We start from the raw sequence: 25,809 nt of genomic DNA, 5'->3' as shown, positions 1-25,809 counted from the left end.
AAGAGTAGATCACTGTGCAGGAAGAAGGAGTATGTGATGAGTTCAGTGGGTGAGGATGATTCAATTGTCAGGAGGGTTACAGCAGCTTCCAAAGAAACAGAAAAACCCAGAGCAGACTCCCCTGCAGGTGCAGCAGGTTTTAGGAACACAAAGTAAGGGCACCTGCTTAAGGTCTTGGGCCCTGGGAACAATTTAATGCTAAATTATGTGACAGTGCCAGGTACCTAGTGATGCTCACCACACAATGGCAGTGGCCCACATCTCCGCCTCTGTCAGGGTCTCCATACTGTATCCCGAATGGCCAGGTTTAGCAAAACAAAGCTTAGACAAGAGCGGGAACATTGTTAGGCCTTTCTGTTGATGCTATGCAATTACATCAAAAACTAAAATTACAAAATTCTGTTTTCATTTCTGCAAAGCTGTCAAACTTTGTGGTTTATGTAGAATAAAAAAGAATTCTTTCATCCAAGTACAGACGTTTCGTTTTAAAGTTCGAAGTAATTTACTTTGTTTTTCCAGGTAGATAATGTGCTTGGGTATCATTATGTAAAAACAAAAAAGTTCATTCACAAAGGGTTTAGCTGCCAAGTTCTCAGGAAAGTTAAGGCAACAATCAAGTAACAGTAGGTCTAACACCATAGTATGTGCAGACATACTTGCCTTAAGTCTGCACCAGGATTTCATCCCCCAGAGTAGCCCAGAGCACCAGGCAGCAGTAAAAGCCTGCCTGAGAAGCTGAGTTAAGTATCCTGCAATGAGCCAGCACCAAGCACTCTAGCACTGCAGCCTGCCTGCTAGGTCTGGGCTGGCCAACCCAAGCTGACTCTGGGCATGTCTGAGCAAGTTTGTGAAGCCAACACATGAGGATGTGAAGCCAACACATCAGCATGCTGATGCCTTCATTTGTAAGCAAAAATGACAGCTTTACTCCCAAAAGTAAATGCTCTCAATTATTAAGATGCTGTCACTTAAACACATTCCTTATCACGAAACCTAAACTCCAGTTCTGGTATTTACATGCAGTACTAAGTTCTCCTGTGCAGCAGTACGCAGGACACCCTCGCTGATCCACGAACTCCTGGGCAGAGTGTTTCATCAGCAGTTCCTGTAACAGCTTGTACCTAAACAGTAACCTACAGTCACCTTAGTCCTGCAGGAGGGAATCCACATCACCACCTTCCTGAGCGGATGGACATTTCTCAGCTGCAGCAAGCTACAATTCTCCATAAGGCAACAGAATGCTTAAAACAAGACTGAAAATTAGTCCCCCATTGCTAGCAACACCTGAAGACACTGCCAGCACCTGAGATCTACAACTGACATCCACAAATGCCAGCAACAGAAACACAACCAAGCCTGAACTGTTTTGAATTCTAGACCTAAATCCAACATATCAACCTCTTGGCTCACCTACATTGTATTTAAGAAAGTTAAATTCAGATATGTACTGAAAGTTAATTCAGATATGTCAGAGAAGAGTTCATTTACACAATGTGCTGTTCTGTAGTGTTTTGTTAGTTATTACAACTGTAGAACCATAGAATGGTTTGGGTTGGAAGAGATCATCTAGTCCAACCCCCCTGCCACAGGCAGGGACATCTTCCGCTAGATCAGAGTGCCCAAAGATCCAGTCAACTTGACCTTGAACAGTGCCAATGGTGGGGCATCCACGACTTCTCATGGCAACCTCTTCCAGTGTCTCACCATGCTCATCAGGAAAAAAAAATCCTTCCTTGTATCTAATCTAAACCTACCCTCTTTCAGTTTAAAACCATTGCCCGTTGTCCTGTCACGACATGCCCTAGCAAAAAGTCCCTTTCCATCTTTCTTATAGCATTTAAGTACTGGAAGGCCACTATAAGGTCTCCCCAGAGCCTTCTCTTCTCCAGGCTGAACAACCCCAACTCTCTCAGCCTGTCCTCACAGGGCAGGTGCTCCAGCCCCCTCATCATCTTTGTGGCCTCCTCTGGACCCACTCCAACAGGTCTGTGCCTTTCTTGAGCTGGGGGCCCCAGAACTGCACGCAGCTGGTGGCATTTTACAAGAGTGAAACAGAGAATCACCTCCCTCGACCTGCTGGCCATGCTTCTCTTCACGCAGCCCAGGATGCCATTTGCTTTCTGAGCAGCAAGTGCACGTTGCCGGCTCACGTCCAATTTTTCATCTACCAATTACCCCCAAGTCCTCTTCTGCACGGCTAGAGAAAAAATGTGCCCGTTTCTGAGCCGAGGCCTCTGAACTGGTCCAGCAACTGCAGGGGAACCCGCTCCCCGCGAAGCAATGGGGAGAAAGATGGCCACAGCGATTCCGAGCCCACACAGCCCCCACTACTCCCCCTCACCGCACGGCCACGCCAGGCTACTGTTAAACTCTCCCCAGAAGGGAAATCCGCAGAGAAAAGTGCTCCGGTGCCCGCAGCAGGTAGGAGCCGGCGCTTCCCGGCCCCAGCCGGCCTTACAAGCACGCCCGGGCTGCCACGAGGGCACCCGGCGGCTGACGCTGGCCGTGCTCCGCGGCTGCCGGGGCCCCGACTTCACGAGCCCCGGGGCAGGGGGACGGCCCCTAAAGCCGCTCCAGCTCCCCCGGAGCCCCGCCGAGTCAGCCACGAGATCGCCGGGCCCGGCGCTGCCACGAGGCGCCCCGCACCCACGGACGCCTTCCCCCGCGTCCCGGAGGGGCTCCGAGTCCGGCGGGAGGCGGCGGCGGCAGGCCCGCTCCTCCCACTGCCCCCAGCCGCCGCTTCCCCCGCCGACCCCACAGCCCCAGCGACCCAGCGCCCCCTCCACGCGCGCGCACTCACCCGGGCGCGCGGGCCGCAGCGGGCGGGGCGGGGCGCTGCCAGAGGAGGCGCTCTGCGGCCGGGAGAAAATGGCGGCGGAGGCGGGAGGGGGGTGCGGCGGCCCTTGGTGTCACGGGAGGAGGCGTTTCCGGGCGGCGGTGGGAGCTGGGCAGCGGGCCTGGTGCACGTCCCGGGAGGGGCGGGAGCGCGGGTTCCCAGCGCCCTCGGTCTGCCCCGGCCCGGCCCGGCCCGGCCCGGCCCGTGCGGGCTGCGGAGGCCTCGCCGTGGGAGTGGGTCCGGCGCTCCTGCCTCCAGGGAGTTTTAATCGCCACCTGGAAACATAGTCTGTGCAAGAAATAGTTCTTCGTCTACCCACGTTATTTAGCGTGAATGTGCGAGAGAAAAACCACATTTGGAACCAATAGGAAGTGACACAACGGTATCTCCACTAAAGTTATTGCATGGGTTAAATTAGGAGATACAGCATGAAGCCTTGTGGTTCTTTATATAAAATTTTACTTCATACACACAAAAGTGCCCGGGTTTTAGCTGCAATATTTTTTCCTGGACCAAAATCTTGTTGCAGAGCCCCTGTGAGGCACCCTTAGAACCCTCACCAAGCACATGAAAGCATCTAGAAATATTAGTTACCTTTGTTAGAGGTGCTTAATGTTTTCATTTATATGGGCTGAAAGACATGAGAAAATTTGGTAGGTTTTACTAAAGTTTTGTTCTTGCGTACTGATAGCTTGAGGCATACTGATAGCTTGAGGCATACAAAGCAGAACTACCAGGAAAAGTGAATTTTGGAAGTGAATCAGCAGCCTGGCAGCATGTGGCTAATATAAGTAGAAAGTTATAACTAACTGGGTGTCAGTTAGTTACTAGAAGGACCTTTCAATGACAGAGAGGGGACTGTGTTCTGTCAACAACTTACGGAGGGAAGTAATAGAGCCTTTGACATCTAACGTACCAGTTCAAATCCCTCCCTTTATGGAAAATGTTTTTGCTGTCTTGTTCCTCCTTGCGGTGTGGTTGTTAGTCACACGGTGGTAACTCCTGGTTCCCTGGCACTAGCTGGATCTTCTGGAACAAACATTGTGTGATTCCAGTGGGTTCTGCGCTCGTGAATGCACTCGGCAAGCTCCTACGTGCTGGATAGAGAAACTGGCAAAATACAACACACTGGAAAAGGGGATGGAGGAGAGAAAAAGCCAAATACTGTTCATCCTGTTCAGTCCTTGTTGCTTTACTGCCTGCACTGCTTTGGTCACCAGCTGACCAACATGTCGTGGTGACTTGATCATGAAATACAGTTTAATCAGCATGTAGATGGGTTACCAGGAGAGAGGTTTTCCTAGGGGTGAACCTAAGGTTGTCCTAACTGCGCAAATGTGTACGAATTAGATAGTAAAATCTAAGTTTCTCTATAAAGCATTTTTCTTTCATGGGGCTGTGACTTTCGAAGAAAAAGAAGACATTCTCTACCTTCTAACTCTGGCTCATTCTTGGTTCATCGTGACATCGCTCAACATTCAGGACACTTTGCAAAATTTATTAAATTGTGAATATTTTAGTGTAAACACCAACAGTTGGGATATTCAAAGGCATACATTTTTGTAGCTCTCTGAAAAACAGGTCACTGGCATGAAATTCTGCTTACATCTTTCATGAGAGTTATAAAGCTTTGAAGAATTAAGTACTTCTCCAGACTTAAATGTCTGCATCACCTACATTAATACTTACAGGATGTTTTCTTACTACAGATGGGTGTAGCAGCAGATGCTAAAAATAGGAAGGCCACATCCTGCACCTCAGCTGGTCACAGGAACCATTACAAGCTGTTATTTCTGTTCCAAAAATCCACAAAGTACTCTCAGCATAACTGCTCAAATACCACTAGGATGAATGCTCGGTGTCCTGGTTTGGGCTAAATCAGAACTGATTCTGTTTTAGTGCTTTAACTTTTCAGTTAAGTCTCCTCTAACTACCAGCACTTTCTGAAACAGCAGCATGTTTTTCCAGACAGTGACTGCTCCTAGCAGTGATAAGGCCTAGTGTTTATAGTTCATACCAAGGAATGGGATGCAGAGAGGCCCTTGCTTGTACTTGTTCTTATAGCGACCAAGGTCACTGCTAAATCTTGTACTGCGTGTTGGGGTGCCGGGAGTGAAAAGGGTCGCACCTACAGGGAGGAGTGAACTGGACAGGTGACCCAAACCTGACCAACAGAGTATTCCATCCCATAGACATCATATTCAGTATAAAAGCTGAGAGATCACGAGGGTCGCTCCCCTTCGCTCTTCTTCGATGGCCGACATCTGAGGAGGGCTGATCCGTGCATCCCTGAATCCAGTGCCTGAGTCCAGCTCCTGCATCCCGTCCCTGTCTGCTGCCGAGTCCAGCCTGGGACTGCCCCAGTGCCAGCCCTGCAGTGTGGTGGTGACGTATTGTCATCAGGGTGGGGGGAGTTGGGTTCGGTATTGGTTTTGTATATATTTGTACATACTGTATATATTTCATTTTTTTTCCTTATTCTTATTATTATCTTTTCTTTTATTGTTATTGTTCCATTAAAGCTGTTTTAGTTTTCTTTTCCAAACCGTAAAGTCTCTCTCCCTTGTTCTCTCTCCTTTTCCCTTTTGGGAGGGGAGAGGGGTTAGTAGAGAGCGTCTGTCATTCGTTGGTGGCCGGCCCAGCCTCAAACTGTGATACTCGGACAAGTATGTATTTACATAATGGCTGTGATGTTTTAGCTTTTAGCAAACACTGTGGGAAGTAAAACCCGTGCATTTGACTGGCTGCAAAACTAGCCACAAGTAACAGGAATGGGAAATACTTGTGAATACTTTTCTAAAGACATCCGTGCTGGTCTGTCTAGGCAAATTGACTGAAAGTATTTATTACCATCCCCTTCTGGAGGGTAACACAAGCTTCAGGTGAGGGTCATGTGAGTTTTAGTCAGCCCTCTGGCGCCCTCTAAACAAGAAATAATGTATTTAAATACTGTTTGTTATTTTTTTACTGTTTATACAAGCAGTAGACTTTTGAAGTACAATCAGTCCTGATAACATCCCTGTCGCTGCATTAAGAAGATAAAAATTACAAGCTTTGCTGTAAAAGTATGCAGTTAAGTTTCATCGTCATAACGTGCGATCTTCCTCATTATCGTAATAAAGCTTGATATATGTATCGTGCTCTCCGGTACACACACACACGCACTTTGCCAATGGTTACATTCACAGTTGAAGGTAACTAACAGTTTCCTCAGTCAAAGCAGGCTGTGCAGCTTTCAGGCACCTGTACAGGATGTGTGTGGAAGGTAAATGCAGGCAGGAACCTCTTTTCCTCCACACTTCCATGTGTGGGCCTGTTTGCTGGACAGCCTACCCGGGGCTGGGGCATGCTGCGCTGCGCGGCTTTTGCTGCTGCAGATCCTTTAAGAAATTTAGAAGGGGGAACTGGTTTGGGTCAAGAAGCACATGGGTATTTTTTCTGTTGGAGGCTGAGGATTTGCTGTTGGCTACAGGACAAATGCCTCTACCCATAAGGCAGATATGAAAAAAAATTATGTGAGAACAATGGTGTTATATTGGTTCATGTGAAAAGTTCAGGACACCCGTTACACGTCTGGAGCAGTTAGACAGGATCTTCTTGGGCAATCTGGAACATCTGTGCGGGATGCCTCCATAATGGCAGTGCAGTAACAAGAGTGTCATGGTATGTTTTAAACACGTCTGTATTACACATTTGCTCAGCCTGAGGTCTAGTGTGCTGTCACTGTTGCCAAAGCCTGTGTGTCCTTTGGCTTTACGTTCCCAGCATTGTCATTCCTGGTATGGTTCTGCTTTTCATGACAGGATTTCCTGGAAGAGTATCAAAGCTGTCTTAGCTCTGATCATTTTTTTGGCAGCAAACTGGCTACCAAAGTGCCCACTCACTCCATCAGATTTCAATCACCCGGCATGCAGAGCTTCTCCAGCTCTGTAACTGGGAGCTTGGCAAATGCAGCTTTTTGAAAGAGACATCCCCCTGCTATGAACAAACAATATTGGGGCAGGAAAATCAAATAAACCAGAGAGCGGTTCAGGCTTCCAAATTTATTCCAATTTCCTAATCTTAACCAAGCAGTTACCTTGTGGCATTTTTTGCCACCGCAAATTATCATTTTGAACTGACTTTGTAAATATAAACTCACTCCATTAAATGACAGACAAACCCAAGGAATTTAAGTGGAAAATGCTCCTTGTTTGGCAAAGTTGCAAAAATAATCTTGATTCTTTTCTGGAACTGTGAACACTTTTTGTGTGTGTCGCTGAACATCCTTAATTCAACCTCCTTAACCTGAATCTAAGGATATTTCTGTGCAGGATTCACCTGGGACCAACTGGATTGCTGAATATGGCTCTCTTTTGGCACAGCTGCTCCCTTTTATTTCCTGTGTGTCTCGGTGTGGTGTCTTTGAACCATGCTGGGAATCACTGCTGCAAGCAGGCATATGTGGCTTCTCCTCGCTGTAACATTCAATCTCAAAAGCCAAAGGGAGAGGGAGGGGGGCAAAACCCCAAGCTCATGTACGCCACATAAAGCAGAAGAACCAGATTCTGCTGAAGACATGGGTCGTTTGTTTTCTTGACAAAGTTTTCTAAAATCTCTGCCTCAAGGCTTGTGTTTCTAAAATGAACAGCTACGCAGAAAGCAGGTGATTACAGCAGGTCCCACATGAGGCACAGGTGTGTGGGTGTCATGGGGAGGGGCAGAGCTTGTGCAGGTGACTTCAGTCATCCACCTGGGAGGCGGCTGCAAGACACTGAGTGCATCAGGTCTGGGACATTGTTCCTGTGCTGCCTCAGGAACTAGTGAGCAAGATTTCTCCAAAACAGAGGCCCTTCCCAATGGTCCTGTGGGAAGTCAGAGAGAGCTGACAGGGAGAGAGGTGAGGGGTTTTCTTGAGCTGTTGATGATGCACTGTGTACAAAGCCCCATCAGCTTTGCTTCCTGCTTTCTGCTGGTCCCTACTCCACTGCTAAGCCATAAACACTTTCCCCCTACTTGCCATCCGAGGACAAAGGCTGCTGAGGTGCATACAGGGTGCCTAGCAAAATCGAAATGCAGCAAGTGAAATAAGGATAGGAGCTGTTTGAAGGCGGCTGGTGCTGATTGCCTACTAAAATGGACCAGAAGTGGAGAACAAGCAGAAGGGCTGATTAAAGAGGCATTATTAGAGTGTAGATAGAGACTGGGTAGTACCTCAGGTGGGAGCTGATGTCTGTTCATGTGTGACAAAGGGCTCCCTTAGTGAGCAAACTGCTTCTATGCTACTGCAGTAGCAGCATGTGCATTAGATTGCCCCAATGCAGCATTGCACAGTCCAATTGAAACAAGACTTGTGAGAGTTTTTCATTAACAGTTTTGCTACTAACCAAAGCGCGTTGGTATGATGCAGAAGTCAGTTTCGGAAATTTTTAACCCTTTCCTCTACTGCTGTTGCATTATTTTTAAAGCATGATGCTACCCTCACATGCAAAATAATATCTAGTTTATAATGGGTTTTGTTCATAGGTACAAACCCCAGTAAAAAAAGTTGAACACAATATACACACTGGGAAATATAATCCTGGAATATGTGTCGATAACATGATTGTTCTGTAAAATAATCCTGCCCACGTTTCCCTTCAGAGATCTCTTCCTCTTTATGCGAGTTGTGTCCACGTCGGAGATGCTGGCTGCACGTGCCTCGGTCTCATTCTCTTCACAGTGGTCTGAGAAAGCAGTTAGGTCCATGTCCACATCTGTGTCATGAAAGCAGCCATCGAAAGCCATTGCTTGCACTGCGTCAATACTATACATTCCTGAAGCCTGGCAACAGAGAATAGTTATTCTGCATCTAGCAGGAGCCATTTTGGTAAATTATAAATAAATAAAACAGAAAATAAAGAAAGCTTTCTCTTCAGTGTTGTTCTTCTGTGGAGAGCCTATGGAGAAGGGGGCTACCTCACAGCATTGCTATCTGTGGGGCCTGCCTCTTTGGGCAGGACACGGGCAAGGAAGGGGATACATGCCATAAAACACTGACTGATTATTACCAGCTTCTGGCTGGCAATCTATGGCCTAGCTTCTGAAATAGAAAAAGCAAACTCTGCCTTTCCTGTAGGTCTGCGTTGCTGGAGTCGTGGGAAATGACTTCAAATATTTCCATGAGTCATTTTTTGATGGGATTATCGAATCATGTGAGCAACATATGCACCCTTTTTGTGTTTATCCCCATACATGAATGGGATATTCTTGAAGCAAAGGCTTTAAGTGAGTGCTTCATAGAAAGCAAATGTTTAGCTTGTGACCATTTCTGCTGAAGGCACACTTTTCGATGACCTTGTCATTCATCTGGTCTTGGGACAAAAAGGCATCATTAAACCCATCTTCCTAATTGAAAATGGTGAAGCAGGAGGAGAAGTAGACTCTGTCTCACAGGAAACAAGAAGGAATATTACGTGAGTGCATTCTGGGGTATATTTCAGAGAGAGGAAAAATACCTTGATAAATAGGTATTTGAGAACAGAATGAAAGTTACCTTCCTCGGGGGGGGGGGGTGGGGGGGGTGGGGGTGGAATGTGTCAAAAGGCATACTCCCTAACCTCTGCCACAAGAAAAGGATGGGAGAAAGCACAGAGCTTCTCAAGATTTCAGAAAGGATGATACATTTCCTCCCTTCAGCCAAGTAAAGAGAGTGAGATATAGAGGGGAGTCACAGAGATGGTTACTGCACTGTTATCACAGTGGTGTATCAGGATTACTCTGTGACTTCTCTGATGCTTTCTGAAAGCAACAAAACACAGAGGATTGTACCTTGCCCCTTTTTTTCAGTTGCTTTCTCTCTTCAATTGTGGTAAGATAGTTCACTGCTGCATATTCGATGACAGACAGGAAGACAAAAAGGAAGCTGATCCATAAATACACATCCACAGCCTTTATGTAAGACACTTGAGGCATTGAGGCACTTACTCCTGTCATGATGGTTGACATTGTCAGCACTGTAGTTATACCTGCCAAAGAAAAAGGGGAGATTATCATAATGCTGGCCAGCTGGTTCTGTTTAGTTCATCGCTGTTGCTTGGACAGCACAGCTTTGTGAGGGCATATGATTGACACCACCTTTAACTTCATTGCACAGGCTCTGAAGAGTGGAGTGAACCATGAAGGACTTATCACATACAATACCGAAAACAGTAAATCATCTCTCTGCTCTGTGTGCAGTTAGAGCTTCAGCACAGCAGGTTCGAACAGCGCGGACACAACGGTGGTGATTCAGCAGCGTAAGGAACATATTTCTGTGACAGCTTCAAGGAACTGCTATAGAGAAGTGAAAGCAGGCTGTGGTCTTCCCTCACTTCCCAGAGCCAGGGTCTCCACTACACACTGTCTTGTCCTGGAGAATCCCTAAAGAATCACCAGTTTCCCTCCCAAGTCCTTCTCAAATTGTACTTCCTGAGAACAGATATCAGCTTGTATGTCTCTGTCTCTGTCATAACTGCATGGCTGTCTAAAAACACTCTAGCATAAAAATCCTATATCCATTGAAACTAAGAAATGTTTTTTGTTTACTTCAGTGTATCCAGAATATCACCCTCATCTCTTCAGTCTTTGCTCTCACATGCAGCTATTCATCGCATTTTGTTCTCCTCTATCTCAGAAAAAAAAACCCAAACCTCCCAACACCAACCCAGGCCCTGCTTTTAAGGAAATTAATGTAACACTGGAAGTGAAGACATCCCAGTAACATCTGTGAGACAGCACTGGCTGATAGCATGGACTTTCAGCTGGGTCTCAGTATAGCCTTTCTCCAGTTTTATGCTTAGTTCAAGCCCACTGGAACATACAAGAGTTTTCCCTCTCCCTCTCTGCAAGTTCCTTAGGTTGAAGGATGGAGTTTGAAATATTCCATATAAAGGGCAATCAATTTACTTAAAATACGTATACTCTAGGCTAGGGAGCAAAGGTTTTTAAGCTTTGTTTTTAACATTGCCCATAAATTATACATGCTTATGCTAACGAAATGTGTGTTATTCATAGAACTCCTGATGCATAACCTTCTGCAGAAATCCATATATAATTTAAAGAACATGATCAGCAAAACCATCTTGACAACATTACAAATGACCTACTGAGATTTAAACTTTATTTTTAAAGATGAAGTTAGATTTCTTATAAATAAAAGGAATTGGTAGATGCATTATTAAAAGTAGGTAGGAGGTACCATAATCTGGTTTTAGACTAGCAAATAGATTTATATCTCATGTATTAATAGCTTTAGACTGTGCCAATAGAAAGGGATCTGAGGTAGCTATAGTCCTATTTTTTCTAGATTGATACAGCTATTGATAAAAATTGAGGGCTTCCTCAGTACATGCGAGTTTGTTTCTTAAACAAAGATCCTCAAATTTTCACTTGTCTAAGAAACATAGCAACATGCAGTTGGCTTCTGGGACTAGCATCAGCAAGAATAAAGAACAGGAGCTTCTTTACTAACTCTTAAACCACCAGTTGCAGGACTCAGATACATTATGATTCTGTTAGATATCTTAAGACATTTCCCTCAGATCTTCATAGAGATGCCAATCTTTGAAACAATGTACTCATTCCAAGGCCACCAGCATTAAATTCGCAACAAAGGCAGTCTTGAAGTGGTATCAAGTGATTCAACACTGAGAAAAACAATAATGTTATAAAAAATTCACTGTAATTAGTCTTTTTCTCCTGAGCTGTGGTGTTCAGAACTAAAACTGGGAGAGCAGAAAGACATCCAACTTACTCTTTGGCTTCCACGGAAGCCTGTGGGCCTTGCACAGTGAAGGCACCAAAGCAAGCATTTTCAAAGTGCCTAGCAAAGAAAGGCTTTGCTATGTAGGACAAGGCAGGAAACTGCTTCCAGGTTGGTAGGAAGATACCAAATGTTTCCAGGGAGAAGGCAGAGCTGCAAAGCTTTTAAGTAGATTGTGCTATGGTTATTAAGTGTCTCTCATGAACCATGGATTTGGGGAGGGATCTGACTACCTGTTACTACCTGTTACTTTGCTGGGAAGAGGGGAAGAAAAAAACAACCCAGGCTTTGGGGGGAAAAAAAAAAAAAAAAAAGAAAAAGGAATGAAGTAAAATTCTGCATAGGGAAATGGGCAGAATCATCCTTTTTCCTACTGTGGTGTGTGAGCTGTTTTCTAATATAGCAAAGCCAGTCTGAACAAACATTCCAAACGTAGAGGTTGACTAAATGAGTTTGCAGTAGTGACAACAGTGGCAATAATAGTGTTGTTCAGGCAATTACCTGACATACTTGCTCATGTTCTGTGTAAATAAGAAGCCAAGGTAACTTCAAAACCTCTCCCCTATTCATCCTGTACTTCCCAAAAGAACAGACATTAAAGGTTTACCTAGTGATACCCTGGCAGGAACGGCTCTTCTGTCAATCCAAAATGAAACCCAAGACAGCATCACCATCAGCATGGCTGGGAAATAGGATTGTAGCACAAAAAAGAAAATATGTCTCCGGAGTGCAAAGTTTATAAAAAGTCGGTTGTACCAACCTATTGAAAAAAAAGAGAGAGAAATGGGTTGGGGGAGAACAGAAGAGAGCTGTGTTATTTGTGAGCTCTGTTCACTGGCCCCCTCCTTCCAGTAGGAAAGGTGTAGCCACATCAGTAATAGTAAATGCCTAAGAAATATGGCCACTGCCTTGGTTTTATATAGTGCTTTACAAACTGTCCATCATACCTCATTAAAATACTGCTGCCTTGGAAGTGAAGCATCACGACTGCACAAATAAAATACTATATTATAATTGAGGTTAGGAAATTGGAAAAAAAAAAAAAAAAAAAGTAAATAGACTTTAAGTGAAACTGCCGGGAGAATACAGCCAGAATATAATTGTTCAATCCAGCTCGGACAGTGAAGCCAACACCCTGCCTCGCCCAAAAACTAGCCTGCCTTCTCTCACGCTACAAATACCTAATAACAAGCAGGACTTCTTTTCTTGCGGTCAGAGCCATTTGCCTGATCAGCGTTGACTTTAGAGGAAAGGGTGCCATCTAGTGAATTTTGAGGCATGCTCTGTCTGTGCAACAAAGCACGCGTGCTATATAATCTCCTACGATGGGAGAGAAATCAAGATGTAGTGAGACAGAAAGAAGACAGAAGTGGCTGGCTGCGCAGCGTCTGCCTGTCCAGTACAGAGACATCAATGAGCCTGTGTTGGAGCAGTCATGCCGTCACAAAGAGCGACTTTATAAAAAATAATATCTCAGCAATAACCCCATCAAATATTAAACACACTCTATTGAAAGAGCTAAACTCTGACAGTCTCTGGCTTAGGCCTCACTGTGATCTGTTTAGTTTTACTTGCGTCTTTGTTTTCCTGAGTTTTTCTTCCCCCACAAGGATGGTTTTAGCGATTTGCTGAGCAAAGGTGGTAAATAGATAACATCTTACCTGACACCAAGGAGACAAAGCTATCTACAGGAACGCCCAGCAAACATCTACACGGCTGCTTGTTACAAGAGGAGGTTGCATCAGAAAAGGGGCCCTGGCTTGTGCTCAAGAAGGAAGATTCAACTAGCGTGAGGATGACTATGAGCAACCACCGGAAGATGAAAAGACCCTAACCCTAAATTTACTGCGCATGCTTGGACCATGTAGATGAATTCCGGGAACTCATCACCATAAGACTGCCCTTCTCAGGAAATCTAATGAATATGTATGATTTTTGTGTATATGAACCGGTGTGTTTTGCTAACCCGTTGGAGCACTCATGGTGGAGCATCCCCAGTGCTGCCCAGCGCTGCAATAAAGAATGCCTGCTTAATAACACTCTGTTGTTATTGAGTTTTCATCTCGGAATCCTTACCCAGCCGCATCTAGCCTCCCATCTCGGTGAGGAGTGTTAGAAAGCAAGGGGGTTTGGAAGCTCCGAATTTTGAATCACTATGCGTTTTCATTAGTGGAGAAGGTTTTTGGTTTTAAAAATTATAGTCTCAAAAATGGATTGAAATTGTTGCTCCTTTGGAGGCCAGGGAACTCCAGAAGCCTAAATGCTACACATGTGTAGTTCGCTGAGATTCACAGGAAAGGATATGCAGAAGGCTGCTTTGTAAGCAGTATTTTTGTCCATTTTTTGCCTGAGATTCTTCAGGAGGAGCTGGCTCCCAATAGACTTGTGTTGATTGATCCCCACTCTTACTTACTTCAGGGGGTCTATGTGTAATCATCTTCCAACAAGAAGCAAAATAACAGAACGAGACAAAGTGCAACCTCTTGACTGAAACAAAACCTCAAAACCAAAGAAAAGTGTATGTCTACAAAGGGCGGTGTTCTAATTAGCAGATGCGGTACATGCATTATTCAGGTACTTCCTGTGGTCCCTGAGACTTATAAAATAAGTCTTTCACGTTTACCCTGCTGAGTAAGCTCATCATCAAAACATCTGCATGTAAGTGTGAAGCAGTTACACTTTGCAAAGTCGAAGGTGCTGTGAAGGTGCTGCAAAGGCCTGGGTACAGGGGTGGTACGAGGTTGCACTGTTGGGCACAAGACTGTATTTACTTGTGGAAGTGTTTTTTTATGACCAAGGCAGAAAGAAGCCAGGTGAGTTCCCAGAACCCGGTTTCAATACACAGTTTGGTGGAAAACATCCCAGTCTCCTTCTTGCAACAAAGACAAATTTGACGTAGCTCTCAGCAAGGATAGTTACGATAGTAAGGGTATCACTTGCCCTCTTCTCACGTGACAGTGGCTCTTGAAAGCTGGAGGTCTGTTCTTAGCTCATACGCGAGCAAGAGATAAGGATGAAGAACCCAATCAAGCTGTGAATTCCTCACTGCTTAGGCTGTGTCATAATTTAAACTGGAATTTCTGCCACCGCGAACTTGAATGCCTCTTTTTTAAACGCAAAAGGAAGCTATCCTGTAAATAAAATGCAGTAAATAAATCTATTTGCAGCTTTCCTGTATGTCTTAATGGCTTTTTTCCAAAGTGTTATGCATTTCATCATATTATATGGAATAATTTCTATAGTATTAATCTGCCTTTATATAAAGGGCAATATCCACACCGAAATGAATTGACTCAGACTGGAAAGCACAGTAGCAAGCATGCTATTTTATCTAGTTAAAATGCACGGTTAGACTACTTGCATAGAGAAGTATTTCAAAATTTGTAATTGCATGCACAAATACAAAGAAAATAAAAAAGACCTCGATGAAATCAAGACTATTAATAAACTCCTAAAGCCTTGTGCATTTGTCAGAAAGTGTAGTTCAAGATGTAGAGGGAGAAATAAAAACCTGTCAGGGGCAGATACCTATATTTAAACAATGTAGCACTGACACAAAGGGATTTTTTTTTCCTGCAACTTTATGTGTAAACAAGGAACATTAAAGCAAACCCTGAATTAGACCTCAACAGGTTATAAGTGTTCTCACATGGAAATCTTATAGTTAGTAGACTTTTAATGACATTTTACAGCTCCAAAAAAATAACCCACACTGGGGTTCCTCTGGTTTGCTTTCTAGTACTTGTCCCTTTAGGGTTTGCATTTTCAAGCTTTTCTGTTTAACCAGGACCTAAAGATTCCTGTAAACCAAATAGTCCAGTGGCTTTCAGAGAAGAACCATGATTTTGCAAGAGCTCACAACAGCATGTATTTGGTTGTTGTGCATTTTTTTCTAGGTTCTTAATGTCAGATGTTAAGTTATATTATGGCTTCTTCTTCTAATATCAAGAAAGTGTTACATATGTAATGTAAAGAGATTCGAGGACCTAGGCTGGCAGACCAGTGTGATTGACAGACCTCATTTTAACTGTGATCTCTCAGCAGTTAACAGTCATTTATTATCAATGAATTCGGATGTGAAAGACATTCTGCATGATTGTGTCCTGTGCTTTTCTCTTCTAATGACAGGAGCTTACTATACCAGTACTGCTGTAAAAAGCTAGTCCACTGGAAGCACTGAATTCTTCGATGAAAAACTGGGAGAGGGAGATGTGCTCATCTGTGCTCAGGGACTTGTTCCCGTGTTTCCAGTATAACATCAGATCATCTTCATTGTATGCATCTATGAGAAAGTAAAAACTAAATCACCTCTTCTGCTGGTACAACACTTCTGTTTCTTTTCTTAGGGATAGAAGACCACTCAAACAATTTGGGAAGGCCCCAAAGAAACATTTTTTTTCACATCAATTCGCCTGCTAGTTGACATGGAAAAATTTGCAAACAACATATTACACCTTCTTCCAAGTGGAGCCCAGTCCTGTGCCCTGACAGCAGAGCTTACGTGACAGACAGGGGACATGGGCATGCTCAGCATCACAGGGCACACAGGGGCGGAGCCCTGGCGATGCCACACTGAGCAGGCTGTCTGAACACTGGGGATCTGTTCTCTTTTCCAAGACTAAACAACAAACCAGCATCCCAGTTTTACTCGTAATCCAAATAAGAATAAAGTTGGAAATCTGAAAAGGCTCTGCAAAAATTATTTACCTTTTGTTGTCCAGTTCTACAGCTTACTACAGACAACTGAGTCAGGGGCGAGAAAGCAGACATTTAACAGAAACACAAACACTAATTTTCATTTTACCTTGGGGTCAAATCTTATTTTACTTTTAACTTGCACTTTTTTTTTTTCCCTCAGAAAAAAACCCATGATTTTTGACAGATGAAACATTTTTAGATTTAGGCCTTGGAATATCAACACAGACAAAGCAAAGCATGGGGCATCATGGTTTTTCTATCTTCCCAAAGCTCATCGAGTTCTGCAAAGATCCCAAACTGGCCATCGTTTAATATGTACAGGTTGAAGGGTTCAGGTCACACATCAAAATAAGTGAAAAGGTATTATGAACAAGATGGAGTGCTGATAAAAATGCACATGTAAAGAACAGGTATGAATTAAACTTACAGCTTTCCAGTTCTAAAGAACAGTTCTGGGTGTCCAGGGGAAACCTACTGAAATCCATGAAACACATAGCAGAAACTGTTATTCTGCAAAAAGGAACAGAAAAACATGAATTAAATGAAAAAGTTCACACTACCTTAGGGCTGTGCAGACATCTTGGCGAGATTCCCAACCGATCTGCTGTTTAGAAACTTAATGATTGAGGTTTTCTATTTTTTTTTTTTTTGAAGGCTTCTAAAATTGCTTCAAGATAGTGAGAGAAAAATAAATCAGTGAGAGAATATATATTTTAAAAATAAACAGTCTAATTAAGTACATTACCTTAGATTCTTAAATCCTTTACTGGCCTGATCCTTCATTAGCCCTTCACACATTTGCTTTGAAGGGTTACACTTCTGAAGATTAACAAGGGGAGTCCACATTTCTTGACAGGATTTCTCAGAGGTTGAAGCAGATAATATTACAGATTAGAGCAAATACTATTCCAAGTGCTATTTTCCCAGCTAGAATGGTTACAATATTTAATTGCATAAAAACATAAACTGCAATTTCTGGAAGCCTACTCTCCGACACCATGGAAATGCCTTATACTCTAAAAAGCTTAAGGAAATCTTGGGAAAGACATTATTTTGCATTCCATGTGTATTTTTACAAATTTTTAGAAGATGTCCCTTGACATTTTAAACAATAAACAAAAAACAGGCTAGAGGCAGCAATTTAAATATGGTAAATATTGCCAAATTTCCCTCTCTTGTCACAGGTTGCATGTCATTTGATGTTTTAGTTTGATTTTTTCAATTTTCCCCAAACTGAATCCTAGAGGGATTTAAGTGAAAGGGATATACTTGGTATATAAGTGATTTTTGAAAACTTGTGATCGGTAATCACACTGTCGCTGAATTTTTTACAAGTGTGAGGTTTTACTGGCTTGAAATGAGATTGTAAGAGTGGTACACCTTTAAAATCATTCATAAGACTTTCAACTATGGATGTTGTTTCCGTCTTTTAGGTATTGACTAAAGGATCAGGGGAACAACAAGAAAATGTTGATTAAAAAAAAAGAGACTGTTTTAGCAACAAAACTGGACTTTTCATCTGCTTTCCTTCAATAAAATCCTGGATGCTAGGCAGAACATCTGATTATTTAGGAACATACGCATTAACACCACTCAGGCTAGAAATGCATTGTTTCACGTTAATCATTTTAAAACCTTGGTTCACCAGCCTTTACATCAACCCTTTCCCTGCCTCTCAGTTTGGTAAGAACTGATAGAAAAGGAAAGGAAAAGGACAGGACACCTGCCCTTCATGCTTATCAGGAAGAAATCCACAGGTTTGGCAGGAACTTTAGGGCTTTGCTAGTCAGTGGCACAGAACGGTAAGGCTGGCTGCAAGCTCAGCTGTTAGAGCAAGGAGGACTCACCCAGTACACACCTTCTGATAATGCAAGGTTGGGCTAAAGGTAACTGTGGGAGCAGAGAGGACGAGGGCAAGGAAGAAAAGTAGAGCAGCTTGCAAATGTGATGCAGGACACAGGGCAAGGGCTCCCTTCACAGAGGGGATTCCAAGCAATGAGTAGACCTAGCAAACTGATTCCAACTGTGTCTGTCCCTCAGCTCTAATTCCTCCTCCTTCCCTCCCATCTCACTTTTTCCTTTCTCTCCATTTCTGCCCTTCCCAGAAAATGCTCCTTCCCTTTGGTTTGTAACTACCTGTGCACAATTTGTTGCTCTTAATCTTGATGATACTTTACCTCTCTAGCGAGCTGACAGAATGTGTTTGCCCAGCTTATGTCTCTTCACCACTCCTCCCCCAGCTGAACGTGTGTCATACCCCTCACAGAGAGAGCCACCACTGTAAGCCTTAGCATAGTAGTGTACTTCCTCTGATCCCTCTCACTCTCTCATGAAGCATGGAAATAAAATGCATACTTCACCACATTGTTTCTTACTGGTCAATGTGATTCTTGAACATACACTATTTTAAAGTGGTGTGCAGCCGTTGTGAGGGCTTCTGCATGTCTTCATGAGAGGGTAGATAAATTCATTACTTGTTGGAACAATTATTACATACCCAAAAATCTTAAGCATTTGCATAAATCTTCAAACTATCCAGATTAGAGGAATTATCACCTTGGAGAAGTCTGATTTCTGCAATGCACAAGCCTTTACCCGAGGGGTAAAACTCCTCCATTAAAACTATTTCTGCTACGTCATCCAAATCTGCTTCATAAAGAAAGGAAATAACACACAGATAGAAGGGAGACACATTTAATGACCTTGCTGTTCCAGTCCTGGAATTGCTGTTTCACTTTCCAGTTCCTTATAGTCACACAACATTCCTGTCTAACATTACTGGTATCAGCATCAACAATCCACTCTCTCTACCTATCTGGAGCCCCGATTAATATCAATGGCATGTTTACAAGTATCCCAAGAGCAGTGGATTTACCCCGGCTGCACACCAGGTGCCCACCAAAGCTGGTCTATCACTCCCCCTCCTCAGCTGGACAAGGGAGAGAAAATATAGCAGGCTTGTGGGTTGAGATAAGGACAGGGAGATCACTCACCAATTACTGTCACAGGCAAAAGATTCGACTTGGGGAAAAATTAATTTAATTTATTACCAATCAAATAAGAGTAGGATAATGAGAAATAACCCAAAATCTTAAAAAAAACACCCCACTTTCTCCCACACCTTTCTTCTTCCTAGACTCAACTTTTCTCCCAAAATACTCTACCTCCTCCCCACTCAGCAGCAAAGTGGGACGGGGAATGGGAGTTGTGGTCAGTTCATCACACACTGTTTCTGCTGCTCCTTCCTCCTCAGGGTGAGGTACCCTCATGCTTTTCCCCTGCTCCAGCGTGGGGTCCTTCCCATGGTAGACAGTCCTCCACGAAGTTCTTCAACATGAGTCCTTCCCACAGGCTACAGTTCTTCACAAACTGCTCCAGCGTGGTTCTCTTCCATGGGGTGCAGTCCCTCAGGATAAGGCTGCTCTAGCATGGGTCCCCCAGGGGGTCACAAGTCCTGTCAGCAAACCTGCTCCAGGGTGGTCTTCTCTCTCTCTCCACGGGGCCACAGGTCTTGCCGGGAGCCTGCTCCCAGCCTGTGGAGCATCCACCTGCTCCAGTGTGGGGTCCTCCATGGGCTGCAGGTGGATATCTGCTCCAATATTAACCTCCATGGGCTGCAGAGGTACAACCTGCCTCACCATGGTCTTCACCACGGGCTGCAGGGGAATCTCTGCTCTGGTGCCTGGAGCACCTCCTGTCTCTCTTCACTGAAACTGGTGCATGCAGTTGCATGTCTCATATTCTCATTCCCCTCTTCTCCAGCCGCAATTGCTGTTGCACAGTAGTTTTTCATCTTCTTAAATACATTATCCCAGAGGCGTTACCGCTGTCACTGATGGGCTCAGACTTGGCCAGTGGCGGGTCCATCTTGGAGCTGGCCAGCATTGGCTGTATCGGACATAGGGGAAGCTTCTAGCAGCTTCTCACAGAAGCCATCCCTGTAGGCCCCCCCCACTGCCAAAACCTTGCCGTGCAAACCCAATACAGCAGGATGAAAATAGCTGAGACAGTGTTAGACTCAGGGGGGGAAAAAAAAACAAACTCACCATTTGCTCTTTACTAATAGTTTTGGGCTTTACTATACTCAACAGTAAAACTACTGCAATATTGCTAAAACCACTGGCAATGAATTAACACTTGATAAACTTCAGTGCTATTTACAACAGATGAAAAACTGCTATTATCCTGTGACAGGAAACAATATGTGAATGATAAAAAAAATTATCTATATGTTATCGATGCCAAATTTGTTTTCCTGATGGTACACTGGTGACCAGCTCCCATTATCTGATGCCAGGGGATCAGTCCAGTGTCAGAAGCTTAACTGCAAATATTTCCAGTAGATTCTCGCTGTACAGACTATTGGTCCACAATTGCAGTCATGTATTTTCATATAAAAGGGTATTGTTCTTACCGTAGACTGAAGAGTACATTGCCATCAGGGTATACTCTGAGCATGACGTTTTCCACAGTTGTATCATGGATGAAAGCTCTTTTGGAGTGTACAAAAAATACATCAGGTACCCAGATCTTTTTTATCAGTCTTCCATCAAAAGTCATGCTTTTGTTTTTGTTACTACGAAATGAAAGTCTCTCATCCTTCCAGTAATGTCTGAGATACAAAGTCATTGTGAAGTCCTTTGTTTAATTAAAAATAAAAGAAGACAACGCTTGTTTTATTCACGTACAATAGAAAACAGTACAAAGTAATCAACTCATGCAAAGTTTCTTCTCTGAACATCATCTGTAAGATTCTCAATGGGAGGACTCAAACGCTGCTCAATTAATTTAAATATAGATTAGAACTACCTCTGAGATACTGGCTGTTTGCCTTGTCACTGGTGTCTGAGCCTGAGGTTCATACTTCATTTATATTTAGATAAACTTTTAGAGATTTCAGTGGTCTGCTGGATTGGGCCATCAGTGAAGTGATAAAGAAACTTTTAAACCAACCAAAGGCAAATGAAAAGGGGATTCCTTTGGAAATCTTCACAGTCTTTTCCCAGAACGTACTGTGGTTCCTTTACAAAGGGATTAATTTGAGTTCTTCATAAGCATTAGGTCAATTTGTAAAATCCATTAATCTGGACATTTTGTACAAATATTCCGCCGGGCTTTTAGATCAGTACATTTATGAGTGAAATGCATCAAAAAGAAACTATGATGAATTTCATAAGAGTAAACAATTAAATTTCAGAAGAATTACAATTTTTTAAAAAACCATGAAAGATGGTTACAAATATTTTATCATCCTATTTAGAGAAATAATACGACTGCAAATATATATGTGGAAAGACATGGAGAGGATGCTGCAAACCCAGTCAGAGCTTCTGCACAGCTCAACTGCTCTGCACTCACCTATGTATTATGCAGACTTCATTTATCTCGGTAGAACAATTACTTCTGATAAGAATACTGGGAAGATACTCAGGTTTCCCCCTGTAACATGATTTTATGATTTGGGTAGGTTTGCAAAGGAATGTTCATACTGACAGATCCCATTGCGAACTCATCACCTCCAAATACAGCTACACTCTCTGTGAAAAGATACTGTAAATGAGATCTCTGCAAAGTAAACATGCCCTGCCATTCTAGGACGGGGCAACTTGGCACTGATGTCTGGGAGGCGTTATTAGTGACAACTTCAGCTGAGGAATGAACTGCCTGCATTCCAGTGCTACAGGTCCTTGATTGCAGCGAGGGTGTCTCCTTCCTAGGACCATTCCTGGAACTAATTTTTCTATTTCCATTTGTTATGGCCTCAGCTCCACCCACGCCAGAAATTATGGGAATATTCAGATCTGCATGAGCAAATGACATGAAGCCTCCTCACCTAGCATGCAGAGCACTAAGAGCTCATGTAGAAGCCCATGGGGCTTACTGAATGGTTCGCATATTCAAATCAGAGCACCATCCACTCTGATATGTTCCTCTTGCCCAGGGAGAAATTCGACATGTGCTCTTATATTACACTTATTAGTTTAAATGAGTACGACTTGCACGCTTCAAGGCAAGGTTGTGCTCTTCAAGGAGTTGCTTTCTTTAACTACTATTCTGTACTATCCAGCTGGATGTTTCTGAGACCATGAATTTTGGCTGAAATTCTTTATTCCAGTTCTATTAACCAACTTACCATGTCAACTTCAGATATACTGTCAATGCTTTCTACCTGCACATCAATGCCCACAGGTATTGGCGACCCTTGAATGTAACAGAATAAGAGAGATGAGGAACGTAAATCCATATTTTTAAAAGGAAGACTGTATATTAGCGACATACAGAGAGTACCCCATCCCAGCATTTACTATGGTCTGTCTATCTTAGTACACTGATTGAGAAAGTCCATGGTAAAAAAAAAAAAAAGTAAAAGATGATGCTAAGCAGTTGTAAAAGTAAGCACAAAACCTTCAGTGATCTTTTTGCAGCCAGACTAGTTGTTACTGGCATTGCAGTTTGGACAGCAGTGATGGCTTCCTTGTGGTGCCAAAGCTAATGAACTGCTTGGAGTGCTATTTAGAAATGTCACAGGGAAAAGCTGAGTAAATATATCAAATACATCAAAGACTGAAAATGTTCTTACCACTTCCAATGCCTATTCCCACACTTATAAACAAAACATCTATTAGGCCTCCTAAATATCTTTAGTTACTTAACTATTTAAAGTTCGGCATAGGTATTTGTGAAAAAGCATTGCTTGCTCACTATCTCATAAGTGAAGAGCTGTACACGTACTAGGCATGTTATGTGATGGAGTGTTTTGTATTACCTAGTACATAACTTCTTATCAAGTACAATACATACTAAACTGCACTAGGGGACTTTATTTTATATACTACCGTACTATTTCATGCCATTGAAAAATGTTGTGAGTTCATAACGCAATGGGATCTGAATGAACAAACAGTTCATTTGCAGTTTTACAATAAAGTGACTAAAAAATCAATTTAAAATTGATTAAAATTTTAAACGTAAAACAAAACATAAAAATATTTCCGGTCTCTTCAGTGCACAATACCTGGAATGAAGGAGCTAGTTCTATAAAGGTTATGCACCTGTGTAATTTTCAGCAAGCAAGTCATTCCACCAAATCAGTTGACTAATGACTTCCTTACAGAGAAGAGATGTGTGTATATATGTGTATACACCGACACCCGCCCCCCCGCCCCCCCCCCCCAAATATTCTACATTTGGCATGAAAATTGCTAGTAATTATTGTACACAGGATTCCAATTACATTTGTTAAAAATAGTCAGTTAAAATATTTTTAAAGTACACATTTAAAATAACCCGGTACAAAACATAAGTACAAGGAAGTCTGAACAGCAGGAGATAGCAACAGCTTTTCTAACGTGTCTTTCTCTTTTTCTTGTCATTCTCTTTTCCTTTTGTCAGTGTCAAGCTCAAATAGTCCAGAAATATCACTCTCCTTATAACCAGCCACAATACTATGTCTCATTTTTGGAATTATCCTTAAAATAGCAGCCCTTGAGGATTACACAGCTGCCTACAGATCTTACCAGTAGAGATCTCGAACTATTTTTGAGGTATTTTAAAATCTGGCTCTGTAATCTCTTTATATGACTTTTATTTTTAATGGGTGGTTTGACCCTGCACAGAACAGATGAAGATGCATTGTGCATGGGAAAGCAAGGTAAAATGCGTTCAGAGTTAGCAGGGCACTCAGGAGCATGTTTCAGCATTGAGAAGAGCTGTGCTGCCTGGATCAGAAATCACATCTCCCTCAGAGGAATGCATCGCTCTGTCAAAGCTCAAAACAAAATTCAGGACTACAGACAGAAAAGTTCAGTAATTAGTTTATTAGTAAAACACTAGTTGCGAAAATCTGCTTCTTTTGGAGAATAGAGAGAGCAGGAGAAATCTGCCCTAGAGCTGACGCACAAGGGTATCAATGTATATATTCAGCCAGGCTTCTTCACATAAACAATACATATTTTTTATGCCTCTCCTAAACCACTTTTAACCATTTCTTGTCTTTCTTTTGACCATACCACACAAATAGTTTACTTATGCTAAATACCAACTTGTACCAAGTACTGGTACAAAAATGCCTGGTTGTAATCTGAGTGGAATTGTCTTCTCAGTATTCCACTGAAATCTAAACTATCTTGTAAACTAAAGACAGGTTAATCTAAGTAGCAGTCATTGTGGGATTTGTACATGATGGGAACATCGTTCACAAATGGCATTCACACATCGTTTAAATGGAAACAGAGCAGAAAGATGAGGTGTTGCCTGTGAAGCTCCTCGTTTGCATACGAAACAGGACAAGCCTACATTGCAGAGCTGACAGCTGAGCTGGCTGTACACAAAGCAGGGTTGCTCAGGGAGCAGGCTAGCTGTAGAAGCACAGTGCTCTATCCTAGGAGCTTGAGCAATACAAAATGCTGACTGATATGCAAATAGCGTTGAAGATAGAAACCTGGCCTCAGCCCCTGGCTCCCTTTAAAGCCTATGCAGCGTAACAGGAACATCGTAGATTGGGGTGAGATGGCTTGTGACTAGTAAATGCCTGTTGGTTACCAGGGTTGCTTAAGAGCATCTGTAATAGGCAGATGATCTGTGTATTATCTAACCTTACCCACCACAAAGCTTCAACTTCTTGATATTGTAGATTCGTCCAAACTTTTACCCCATGACTATGGCAGAGGCGCATGCTAGGATATACTGGAAGTGCTCATATCTGGGTGTACATTTGATCTTAACTGCTATTACTAAAAAGCTGGGACATGATTTGCTTGACTAGCCTGGTGAAAACAGGAGGTTTATTCCTATTTATGTAGAATCATGTGAGTGGGAGGAGAAGGGAGCAGATCTCTACATAAAACAATGGTTTTATCAGTTTCTGAGTCCAGGACAAATCTAAAGCAAATTAAGTTAGATGTGTACCATCAACATTCTGCAAACAGGAAAGGAGCTACCCACAAATCATACCACAGAGCAGGATGACTGGCTGCCTAAGCCATATATCATGTGTAGTGAGGAAATTGTTTTTCTTAGAGGCAGCTGCTCAGATTCGGATGATTACAGTCCTAATACTTTCTTGGGCTTTGTGAAAATTACAATTTCCTACCCCAACAAGCAGTATGTGGTAACAATTTCTTTCAATAATTCACCTCATCTGGGCAGATATAAAAACACTGATCACTAGAAATTAGTGGCAGTTTATGATTACTTCGGTTACATGCACACAAATTGAAGTGCCAGTTACATAGAAATGCACACAGAGGCACTTGATTCTTTGAAAAAAACAACTTTTTCCCCAATAAGTTGGGAACTGTATAAAACCAAGTCAGTGGGGACACTGAATAGCATAAAAAAGATCAACAGCTATGGCTAGAGAAGTACAGTGGATGGTTCTAAAGTGAATTAACTAAAAGGGAAACTGTTAAACTGAAATTTGTTCCTGATCAGGTAGCAATGCTTAAACTGTGAAACAGACTCCTTAAAAAGAGATTCTTATTCTCTGTCTGGGGAAGGTCCAAAGATCATACTC

General features: G+C 42.9%; 1 protein-coding gene across 1 annotated transcript in view; it reads right to left on the bottom strand.

Moving 5' to 3' along the window:
• Positions 1–8,335: 8,335 nt before the first annotated feature.
• GABRR3 (gamma-aminobutyric acid type A receptor subunit rho3) overlaps positions 8,336–25,809 on the bottom strand; it is a 32,449-nt gene continuing 14,975 nt past the window's right edge. The window contains exons 3-9 of the mRNA XM_086463252.1: positions 22,429–22,496; positions 20,710–20,933; positions 16,723–16,805; positions 15,739–15,879; positions 12,205–12,357; positions 9,626–9,822; positions 8,336–8,638 (exon numbers count right to left, since the gene is read on the bottom strand). Of these exons, the coding sequence (XP_086319378.1) occupies positions 8,336–8,638; positions 9,626–9,822; positions 12,205–12,357; positions 15,739–15,879; positions 16,723–16,805; positions 20,710–20,933; positions 22,429–22,496 (1,169 nt within the window). The remainder of the gene's footprint in view (positions 8,639–9,625; positions 9,823–12,204; positions 12,358–15,738; positions 15,880–16,722; positions 16,806–20,709; positions 20,934–22,428; positions 22,497–25,809) is intronic.

The sequence above is a fragment of the Leptosomus discolor genome, chromosome 1 (genome assembly GCF_034619465.1).
Source record: "Leptosomus discolor isolate bLepDis1 chromosome 1, bLepDis1.hap2, whole genome shotgun sequence".
Lineage (NCBI taxonomy): Eukaryota > Metazoa > Chordata > Aves > Leptosomiformes > Leptosomidae > Leptosomus > Leptosomus discolor.
Note: the sequence above shows the minus strand (reverse complement) of the source record. Positions and strands in the feature narration are given on the sequence as shown.